Raw genomic sequence first — 12,014 nt, forward strand, 5'->3', positions numbered from 1 at the left:
TCATTCTGACCAGTGTGAGGCGTTAGACTTTTATACTTTATATTTTCTAATATTTTGCATGTGTCTCACCTACATCAAAATTGACAGCAATTGTTAAGTAATTCATCTTTATTGACTGCTTTGGAAGCATTCAACTTAATTTTCATGGAAGCAACAACTCATGAAGCAACAGTTGTCTCTTGCACTCATTTTTTGTTACTTAGTAAAACATGTCATCATAATTACAAGTTCCATTGATATAAGCAGGCTTAGGAGCAAACTTGTTTGATTCTTGGTGAACATACATTTTCATTGGTGGAAGTAGAAATGGAAGGTTGTACTAGATAGAGTGTAACCTAACAGCCAAGAGCACTCAGGATATTTTACAGAGGGATTTGGGAGCATTGCTTAATCTAACAAGTCATTGAAATGGAAGTTGTTGTTTAACAGACTTTCAGTTCTAATACTCTCTGAAATCAGAATTTACTCGTAATGGGGGTAGAAATTAATCTTAAATCCTATTTATATCTTGCCCTCTCTTCTTTCCTCTCTTGAATAATTATTTACTATATGCCTTGTGCTGTGCTAGGTGTAGAGAATAAAGAGATGAAGAATATACAGTTTCTATTCTCAAGGAGCTGAAATCCAAAGAGGGAGACACTGTATGGTGCTGTCATTTTCAGTTTTCTGCTTTAAGAACTAGCCCAGAAATGTGACCTATACAGATGTGGAGGATTACTCCACTCAATCTGTCAGGAAAATTTTCCGAGTGAGGCTTGACCTTAAAGGATGGATGGGAATTAACTAGGATCTCAGAATAGGGATGTGCATTTCAGGTAGTGAGGAGAGTATGGGCACACCTTTTACAAGCAAGATTAGCAATCCTCTGAATGTCTGCTGACCTGTTCAAAATTGCCTTGTAATTATATGTGTGTATATTCTTTCATTCATTTCTTCATAAGTGAAACTCTCACCCTGGTTTTTCCCATGCTTTGTGATAGTGATTATTATTTTTGAAAATAACCACTTACCTATAAGCAGCAGAAATGGATGAATGTAAAGCAAAGTCTTGTATTCCATCTTCTCTGTTTCTCCCCACTCTCCCTAGAAATGTTATTAATTAACATTTCAGGGAAGTACAGTAATGACCACCATTTGTTGAACACTTATGCTAGATACTTATGTTTTATACATATTTTTCACTTATTTTAATCCATATAGCCACCCTGTGAGGTAAGAATTAGGATTTCCATGTGTAGATGAGGAAACTGAACCTTGGGAAAGTTAAGTAAATTGCCAAAAGCTTCACTGTTGGAATTGACGAACCAGAATTTGAAGCCATGTTTCTCTAACTCAGCCTGTCTCTTAACCATTGTACCAAGATATGTGATTGTGAGGACTTGCTGTAAATCATGGAAGAAGGTTCGGATACGTTTTTCCATACAGTTCTCCTAGATAATTATGTTTTAAAATCCAAAGATAATTTAAAAATTGTGTTGAGGTTTAATTATGTCATTGATAGTTAATGTAACTCATATTAAATTTAAATTATATGAAATTTTCTCACTAGATTATAGTTCCCATGAGACATGCCAGTCAAGTAAACTGCAGAGGTTTATGTCCCCTCCTTCCACCACTTGCCCCACTTCTCTTTCATTAGATGATTAGCGCCCTTACCAATACTGCAAATTCTTAACAGTCTGCTAAAAATGCCTTTTTTATCCAACCTCCGGTGTACTGAATATAATCTGTTACAAATCACCTTCTTGGCTGCCAGGGTCCTTTATAGGCCTGTGCCCTAGCAATCTCCCTTTACCTCTGTTGCATTCCCAGCCCCTCAGCCCCACACCACTGCCATCTCCACATCCCCTGCCCAAGACACACACATATACATCCCCATACTCTAGTTTCACAGAACTCAAAATTCCTTAAACCTACATTTTTTAAAACTGCTGTGCCTTTGCTCTTGCTACTCCAGTGCTCTTCCCATTTATCTTCTGTTGTCGGCCTGGGAAAATCCTGCTTATCCCTCAAGTGACAGTATATATGTCACCTTCTCTGTAAAGCCTTCTCCCTCTTCTCCAGGAGAGGCAGTGTTTATCACTTCCTCAGCATTCAGTTTATGTCTTTGGTAGCACCCTTAAGACATTTAGTCATAGTTCATTTTCTGTCTGTTTCCCCTGCTCCGGAATGGGAGCTCCTAGAAGGATAGATCATTATGGGGTTTTTTATCTTTTACCCTCAGCACCCGCATGTAATAGCTTCTTAATGAATCATACTGAATTGTTAGTGATATTGATAATAACCTTTATTAAGTGCATTCTGTATCTTAGGCACTGTGCTTGACATTTGTATACATTATTTCACTTAATCCTCATACTCATCCTGTGTTATAGGGACAGTTTTTACCCCTATTTTACAAATTAGAAAACTGTAGTTAAGAGAGGCAAAATAATTTGACCAGGGTAACACAGCAAGCAATAATGGAGTGAAGATTTTAATCCAGTGTCTGACTCCAGAGCTCATTCTCCTTTATACCTTACCTATAGAATCATCCAATCAGTCCATCCATCAATCAAATAAGTTGTCTGGGGAGTTATCTCCAACTAGGAGATACAGTCTATTGAAACCAATCCTGAATGACTAAAGAGGAGGATGTAAAAGATACTCTGTCACCAAAAGGATGAGTGAGGTCCCTTGGAAAAGGCTTGAGTGTCATTTGAAGAATCTGGTTTGGGCCCAAAAAGAGGCTCAAAGAAATCTGCTGTGATCACTGATAAAGTTAGGCTCACAGAATACAGTACCTGGCAAAATTGCCCTCACACACTGTTTTTGTAAAGAGTGAATGAGAAAAAGAAAAAAGTCATTGTTTGGCTGAAGAATGATGTGGATCATCAAATGTCGGAACTGTCCTTTTACAAAAGAGAAGACCAAGGTCCAGATTAATTAATTAATCAGCTTGCCCAAGAGCACATAGCTAATAAATAATGGAGCTTGGAGTAGCGTTCCAATTTCCTGAGTCCCAGTTCGGAGCCTTTTGCACCACAGTGTGCTCTACGTTAGAGTTTTTCTGCGTTCTTGTTTGGAGAAAAAAAATGCTAGGCCAAGGCAGAGGTGAGTCTTTTAGGGAAACAGCTTGATGCTTTTGGAGCTGGTCAGCTTTTGCTTAAGACCTGCTGCTATTTTGGGCTGTCAGTTTGCTCAGAACTAAATACTGCCAGCCATACAAATAAAAAGGCAAGGCTATTATTTAGGCCTCCTAGGTCTATGCATTCACTTCTCTGCTTACAAGGGCAAATTATTAGTTCATCTCTGCTGGGCGGTTTGAACATTGGGTTATATTAGCCCTTGTCTTAGCCCTTAGATGTCTACTGGCTTGTCTCTGTTACAATAAATGTACAAGCCTTGCTTTCAGGTTGGGAGGGAAGAGGGAAAAGAAAGAAATCTAAATCAGTCTCTACTGATCCTGATTTCTTATGCTGTTTCTTTCTCTTTCTTTCAGGGCGACGAGGAAGGACCCAGGTAAGATCACATTATTGTTGTTTGTCTGTTCTCAGAACTGAAGTAGAGTGACATTTGTGGCCTTTTAATGCCCGGTGAAATATGACCAGCCAAGGAACAGCACAGAAAAGGGATCTCCATCTTATTCCAGGGCTTTGAAGATCTTGTTTTGTAAGATTCCCATCTCCCTCCCCATCTATGCCATTTCCTGTCTGTAACCTTCAGATAAAGATAGTCTTTAAAGTATGTAATGATAGTAACTTTGCTTTATTCTGTAGCACATTCAGAATACCTTGTTGAGACAAGTAGGTACTATATTTGAATGGTAATTAGGTATCAGGTAGACTGAATAGATAAACTTTTGCATTGTTCTTTCTTGATTGGAATTGGATTGCCTTTTTTTTTTTCTTTTAATGGACTCTGGTTTCAATATTCTTTATTTCTGACCTGTAACATCCTTGGGTCTGACTCAAGACACCTATACAGTGAATCTGAGGTCATAGGTATACAAAACTTTGTTTAGGAAAAAAAAAAATGTTTCTTTGTACTTCTGTTTCACCACATGAAATTTAAAAGTGCATTTTATCATTGCCTCAGGCTTGTAGTGAACCTGGACTTTAGTTTACTTACCTTTCCTGTCTTTCTGCTCAGGCAGTGAGAACAAGCTCTAGGAAATGCTATAGCTATGCTGTGAACACAATCAAGGGGCATTTGTACAAAGTAAAATGCAGTGTCCAGTTGGGTCCCCTCTGTCATGTAGGATCCAGGACTGTTAAGTCTGGGAGGTATCAGAACATTCATCCAGGCCACAGCTATTCAAACTTTAGTTTTAGTAGAAACACCTTTTTTTTCAAATGGGCTTTAAGTAGAACTCCAGTGTATGCAAAACAGTTTTTTTGTTTGGTTAAAGTTGGGACCACATCTACTGGTGAAACTTCTCTCTTCCTTGCAATAGACCCTGAGGGGCTGCTGCAGAAACCTAGAGTTCCTGAGAACTTAGTTTGAAAATCACTTATCTAGGGCTTCCCTGGTGGCGCAGTAGTTGAGAGTCCGCCTGCCGATGCAGGGGATGCGGGTTTGTGACCCGGTCCAGGAAGATCCCACATGCCGCGGAGCGGCTGGGCCCGTGAGCCGTGGCCACTGAGCCTGCACGTCCGGAGCCTGTGCTCTGCAACGGGAGAGGCCACAACAGTGAGAGGCCCGTGTACCGCAAAAAAAAAAAAAAAAAAGAAAGAAAATCACTTATCTAATTCCAGCTTCTCATTGAAAGAAGCTAAATGAGTTGTCCAAGGTTACCTTACTGGAGCCAGGATTTGGCCCTTCTTTGGTTTTATTTACAAATCAACAAATACAGTTTCTTCTTTTTCCTTTCTCCCTCCCCACATCCTGAGCCTCTCTCTTAGTGCCAAATGTTATTCCACATCTTCATCTCCTGCTGCTTCCTTCCCTTGAGAACTGTAGTTCTCAGCCTAGATCTTGTTCCTTGTCTTCTGTGGCTAAAGCTACAGGCATCCCGCTTTAAACCTGCAGAGCTTCAGGGAATCCCTTTAAATTCCATCCTCCCCCCATTCTCAGGAACAGGCTCCCTTTATGTTGTGGTTCATTTCTTTCCTCCCTTCCTCATGACCCAGTGTATAGGCCCTGTGCTATATACTGGGCATATAATGAAAATTAAGACAGACATGGTCCCTGCCTTGTGGATCCTAAGTCTAGTAGGAGAGACAGGCATATAACTGGGCACTTCTCCTTTGGGGGAAGTACTATGATTAAGTGAAGTTTAGGCTGCTTTAGGAAGGGAAGCTCACCAGAAAAGGTTATGCGTAAACGGAGGTCTGAAGGATGAGAAGGCAGACAAAGGAGAGGCAGAGATAGAGCTGTCCTATGGATAGGAAACAACTTGTGTAATAGCTCCAGACAAGAGAAGAGTGGAGGAAAGAAAGCAGAGTCCAGATCACTGAGGGCCTTACAGGCCTCCTTCAGGTATCTGAGCTCTCTCCCGCAGAGTGTGGGAGGGCATTAAATAATTTAAAACATGGATTAACCTGAGTAGATTTGCATCTGGGAAGTCTCCTCTGCCTGCAGAATGGAAAATGGATTGGAGGTGGGTCAGAGCCTGGGAGACTAGTTAGATTAGGCTAGTGATGGGAGCTTATATCAACATCTTCTCTAGCTGTTGACCAAGTTCTCACCATTTTACACAGACCTTTGGTTTAGATAAACTCTTTAAATTATCTCCTTGGCACTCTGCCTCTTCGCTCAAAACTAGCTCTAGCTCCAGCTCCTTAAAATCCAGACCAAGCAGAGCCCTAGACCTTTTCTTCCTCAGAAAGAGAGTTCAAACAAGACCAGTATAAAGAAAACACCTTAGCAGGTGTAGCGAGCAGACTCCACAGGATAGAAATGGCATTTTTGTCTTGGGAGAGCCTGATAAGGATGGACACGTTCATCTTGTCTTTATGGCTACATGCCAGAGTCATGTTGATTAGAAGAATACAGGGACCTTGTGAAGAGATTAACTCCCTTCAAAGTTACTATTCAGTGTGAGATACTGGCTTCAGAGTTTAATTGCAGATTCCTTCTTGTCATTTTGACAAGATTGTGGTGAAGTATAGAGTTTCTTTACTAGCAACCAAGATGTCACGCTGTCTCCCTCGAGCCAGGCTGCCATGGATGTCAGTAGGGATTCTCTTGGACTGGGACTTTATTGGTAAAATGAGCACTTGAAAAAAATCATGTTCCAATTTGGCAGAAAGAGGAAAGATGAGTCAAATTTTCCTTTTCCCTTTAAATTCATACTTGTTGGTTCCATTCAGTTTGTGCTGAACTACCATTTGGCTTAGTTTCTTCCAATTAACACTTCAGGGCAGATTGCCTTTGATCTGAAATTTCTCTCATTTATGATATACACTTCACTGTCTCAGTAAGCCAGAGTTTTGTTCCAAAGGCTTTTGTATTGCTGACGGTGTTAAATGAGAGTTTGATGTGTAAGGAAGACAGAAGGAGTGTGGGTCTGCCTGCACAGGGGATGGAAGAGAAATGAATCTGGAGACCCTGCGTTCCAGGTCTGCTTGGATTTTCATGCCTGTGTCTCCTTTGCTAGTATTCTTTCCACACAGCCACTTCCCTGCTGTCTGCACAGAAGTTCAGGGAGAATTGAATTCCAGCCTCTCTCCATGGTGGTCAGAACAAAGGAAAATTCCTGTCCTTTTGAAAATTATTTGTCTATAATAGATCTATATTTTTCTCCATTCTACCAGCTAGAGTCTCCCTGCCTTTTTTTTTTTCTTTTCAGTTTTGACTTCCCAAGCTGTTTGACGTGAGGTGGCCAAGTATTTGTGCTTTTGGTCATGTCTGTGCCTTGTTCTGATTTTTATTGTGTATTTGTCCTGTAATTAACAATAATAGGCAAAGCTACCGTTTAAGTTTTACTACGTACAGTGTTTTATGTATATTCTCTTTTAACCCTCATGTAAAGCTTATGATGTAGTTATTATTCTACTTGTAAAATGAGGAAATTAATGTCCAGAAAGATTAACTTGCCCTAGATCACACAGCTAGTAGAAGCAGAGCTAGGACTTGAATCTAGTCTGGCTTCAGAGCTCATGCCTTCAACCACCTGTCTCTGAGAGGCCAGCACACTTCTCTCTGTGACCCTGAATGAATAAGAAGATTCACGCCCACTTGTCAGCGCATCACTTTGGTCTTGTTCCTCTCACCTAGGAGTTCTTACTGGCTTTGACGTTGAAGTGATGTGGCATCTGTTTGCTGCACGCTACCCCTCCTCTCCTTAGCCTCTGTCATTATGAGGGGATATTTCGTCATCTCATCCTCACACAGTGTCCCCTGAGGGTCAGCAGCAAAAGGGGTGCTTTTAGACTCCCCGGGGGAACAGGTAACCAAGCCTTCCTTTGACCCTGCAGAATTAGCTGCCTGTTGCCCCTCCATCCAGTAGTTACTCTTCACACCCATGATACAGTCGTGCAGATGACAAGGTTTCTCGGAGCGTATGGAGGAGCAGAAGTCCTACTATGTGGAACATGGATATTAACCGCTGTAGAGTCACCTTTGAAGAGGGTGTCTTTGAAGCGCAGGGTGATTCTTGTTCTCCAAGCAAAAAAAAAGCAGTTTACACTTTTGGCAGCAATTTTCTGTCTCCTCTGTGCTATTATGGGAGATGTTGTGTTTGCGCCCTCGCAGATTGGCTCCTTCTGTGCTCCTGCCGGAGCCTGCTGAGAAGTAATGTATGTTCACGGAGAGGGGGTGGCAGTGGGCTCTGCTGCCTTAGAGCTGTTGTGTAGTGGAAGGAAGTCAGAGAGGGAAGGACCCTTAAACTCTTGTGTTCAGAGGACAGAGGAGCAAGGTCAGTTTTAAATTTTGATTTGCGATTGAGATTTTCTGTGAATTTTTTTAACTAAGAAGAAAAAGGCTTTTTAACAGTAACAGCCATACTTAAGATTTTGGTAGAACTTTTCATCTTCAGAGCTGGCTCTTATTCAGGCAAAAAGCTCCTGCTGAGATCAGTGTGAATCTGACCCATGCTGATTCTCTGATCAAATGGGCAGTGAGTTCTGAAGGAATAGGAGCTCAAGGAGAGTCAGCAGACCTACCTTCTATCCTTGGTTTACCTGGGACCAACGGTGTGACCTTGGGCAAGTCCTTTAACCTCCTTGCTTCTTTGTAGTCTGTTTTTACTTCCCTGTAAATACTAGCCTTTCTTTCCCCCACTCGGCACCCAGTTTTTTGGGATATAAATACAGTGGAGGAATACAGTCATATATTACATATGTGGAGGAATACAGTCATATATTAAATATGAAATGAAAAGAATCTGCTTATAGGTTCTGTAATTTGATAGATTTTTTGGTACATTTCTCAATTTTGTTTCTTTAAACATTTTCTTGGGGCTATATACTAGGTACTCTTTTTTCCCCCCTCTAAAATAACAATCATATGTATGTTCTTAGATATGACATTTCTCTTCCTGATGACTTAGTTTGTAGAGATAAGAGGGGACTAAGTCAGTGATATGCTTAGGTTTCTTTTGTCCTCCGATTGTAAATGTATGGTTTTGTTTTTACATTATCTCCATTTCAGAAGACCTAGCTGGAAGCCAAAGAAAATGTCTCTGATACCTGTGACATGGAGTGGAACTGTCAGGGCTGTGTATTATCCAGAAGTGGGGTTCCAACATCTAAGTTGGTCTTCAGTACAGAGAGTCTCTTAGCTGTCACATTTCCCTCTTATGGAGCCTGAGCTGACTTTGTTTTCCTCTGCTGATATGAATTATTTATCCTCTACTCACCCAGATGAAGGATGAAGCCATGCTATGCATTGTACTGCCTATCTATAATAAAAGCAAGCCTTCTTCTGAAGGTAATTGATTTTCACATATTTACCTGTGAGAGTCACAACTTTATTTTATTTTGTGCATATTGGCCTATAACCAGAGAATCCATTCACAGCTGGAAAAGTCAGCTGAGGTACCTCTAGTTTATTTCATCTGCCTCACAGTGGAAATGCCAGCTAGGAGCAGCCTGTATTCTGACATACACCTGCCTGCCTTTTCTGGCTTCATAATGCTAAGAAAAAAGGCCCAGTGGTAAGAGACCTGGATGTCACTTTTCATGGTGTGGTTTTATGCTAATCAACTTTTGTTTGCCATCCAATATGTAGTTATGATGCTTGACAGGCTAACCTTGTTTATGTCTTTGACCTCAGAGCTTATCAGGATAACATTTACCTCTAGGAGCTCTGTTTCCTAATCTCTTTAGCAAGAAAAATTACAGAAGAATTTTTTCATTCATTTTTCAATTGTCTACTGTGTTGCCAGGCCCCATGCTAGGCCTCAGAGATACGAAGATGAAAAAGACTTTGTCCCTGCATTTAAAGATATCAAAGTCTAGTTCAAATGAGAGAACTAAGTAAACAATTTTAATTTCACATTTAAGTGCAATATAATAATTATTATTATAATTATAAATTACTATAAGGAAGCATTTATTGATTGCCAACCATGTACCACGAAGTATTTTAAACATTTTTTATTTCTCACAACAGTCCTAACAAGTGGCTAATACATTATCTTCATTTCTCAGCCAAATGAGAAAACTGAGTTGCAGAGAGGTTATACATACACTAACGAGGTCACTCAGCTGAAAAGTGGTAGAGCCAGTATTCAAATTCAAGTAGGCTGACTTGAGAATGTGGGCTCTTAACCACTACAGTATAAAGATTCTCTATAATAAATATGTTGGATGTAGAATAGGATACAACTAACTCAGGATAGAGAATCAGAAAAGATAGCATTTGTGCTGGACTTTGAAGGATGGGTGTAAGGGTAGGGTTTTGCAGATGCAAAGGGTAGGAAGGCCATACAAGCACAGAGATCAGCATTTCTAAAGGCTCAGAGGAATGAAAACGCATGTGCTATATGGGGAATGGTGAGGAGCTACATGACTGGACTGTTGGCAGGGGATGAGACAAGGGTGGCTGAGTCTCCCTTGTACAGGGTCTTGTGTGCCATTTGAGGCACCAAAAGGTTTGTACCGTTTCCTGTTAGGCTTTACCGCTTGACTACCGCATGGTCCTATTCATAGAAGAAATGGATGGACTTTTGAATCTTATGGAACTCTTCCGGTAGTCACATCTCATGAGTTATGTGTAAATTGTTTGCTTCCTCTGTGCCTCAGTTTCTCCATCAAGCAGCACATTTTACTATACTTAAAGGACAAGTATTTTATGAAGCATTAAAAGTGTTCTCCTTTTGGGTTTCTTCTTTTATATGGAAAAGCAAGCAACTGAGATAAAGTAATTATAAAAGGAAATTGTTTGATTTTTATCTTATTTATACCTTGTTTTGACAGCTCCAGCCTTCCTCTAACTTACAATCAAATTTGGAGAGTAGATACCCAGTTCCTTCTAAATTGATGGAGATAAGGAATACTAAAGCACCAACATTTTCCAAATAGATTTAAGGCTACAGATATTTCTTAGAAACTAGTCAAAAATTAAATTGATGTCACATTTGTCCCTGAGTTAGATCTGGTGCTGAAGAGCCTGGTTGGAGCCTAGTTCTCTTCTTCCTGGTTTATCTTCGTAGCCATTTTGGACTGGCACTAAGCATAATAGATTTTAGGAAGTCAAAAAACTCCAGTCTGTGTCTTAAGAATAACTAAATTTGATGTCATTGGTTATGCCCTCCCTCACCTGTGGCAGCCACGGCAAAATGTTGTTAATGGTGTCTTTTTCATTTTAGGAGAAACGTGCTGGTCTCCAGCATCTTCTCACTTTCTGTCAGTGAGAGGCAGGCAAGGGGTGAATAATTCCATTTCCCCAATAACTTCCAAGGAGCCTTCCTTTTTTTGTAAGTTCCATGTGGCTGAACTGCATTCACCTCTTTACCCGGAAACCCACAGCACATGTCTGTACCAGATGCTGGGAGCAGAAGCGGGTGTGTTTTTTTGTTTTGTTTTAGGTTTTTTCTTTTTTCTTTTCAAGACGGTATGAAGTTTAGAGTCATTGAGTGCAGGTTTCTTTAAAATTAGAACTGCAAGAAGGTAGTTTCAGAACATTGAGAAGGGTGTCCAAAGGCTGTGATAAAACTGGGGTACCCTAAATGGTGAGGTCTTTGCCAAGGACCAATATTCAAGGGCCTGTCCTGTTTGGACCTAGGACCTACCTATGAGTGGTTATAGGGTCATAAAAAAATACTTCTTTAGCCACAAGCAGACGTTTTAGGGAAGAAAAACACTTTCTTACATAAGTGCCTCATTCTCCCACTCCTTAGCACCACTACCAGTTGTTCCCTGTAGGTTGTAATGTGGTTGTAAAACAGAAAAGCATTTTGTTTCCTTGGTGAGTACATGTCTTCTTCCCCTCTGGTTCTGTCAATTCTGTTTAAAGGAAAGTGAGATTGAGCATGAGAAAAACTGTACAGAGAGGGAGGGGCTGACAGAATTACAGAGAAGGTAGGCAAAGAAGCATTTCTCAGCTGTCCCTGGCTGCCAGATGCATCTTGGTCCAGATGCTGTGGGGCAGTGTGCAGTCTTATTCCATCTCGCAGGTATTGCCACTCAGACAAGAACCAGTTAAAACTGACCAAGCTGCCAACTTTGCCCTGATTTTCAGGGTTGTTCAGGGTTAGCAGCTAAACAGCTCTAATAGTGATAGCTGCTTATGTGTCGAACATAAAATAGGAGCTAGACCTATGTGTATTATTTCAAAGCTTAAAAAACCTGTTAAATATAGTTATTCTCACCTTCTTTTTACAGATGAGGAAATTGATATTATAAGAAGTTAAGTGACTAAGCCGTGGTCACACAGTTAGAAAGTAAGTCAGCCAGGATTAGAACCCAGATCTGTCAGGCTTCAAATTCCGTGCCTTCAACCACCACACTACCCTGCCTTTCTCAGGAGATGGAAGATTCACATCTTCCAACATCTTGGCTGGGAATAAGTAAAGTTAATGGATGGAATTGTGACAAGCCAACAGGGATTTGGCATTTTTATCAGAAAATTTTTTTCATTTTCTTTAC

At 40.5% G+C, this 12,014-nt stretch overlaps 1 protein-coding gene across 3 annotated transcripts in view; it reads left to right on the top strand.

Annotated features, from left to right (window-relative positions):
• Window positions 1-12,014, top strand: part of TRIM44 (tripartite motif containing 44) — a 108,936-nt gene that overhangs the window by 58,619 nt on the left and 38,303 nt on the right. For all 3 annotated transcript variants that reach the window (XM_029208374.1, XM_029208372.1, XM_029208373.1), the window contains exon 4: window positions 3,482-3,501. In XM_029208374.1, the coding sequence (XP_029064207.1) occupies window positions 3,482-3,501 (20 nt within the window). The remainder of the gene's footprint in view (window positions 1-3,481; window positions 3,502-12,014) is intronic.

Source organism: Monodon monoceros, unplaced genomic scaffold (assembly GCF_005190385.1).
Source record: "Monodon monoceros isolate NGI ecotype Baffin Bay Population unplaced genomic scaffold, NGI_Narwhal_1 Super_Scaffold_7, whole genome shotgun sequence".
NCBI classification, from domain to species: Eukaryota; Metazoa; Chordata; class Mammalia; order Artiodactyla; family Monodontidae; genus Monodon; species Monodon monoceros.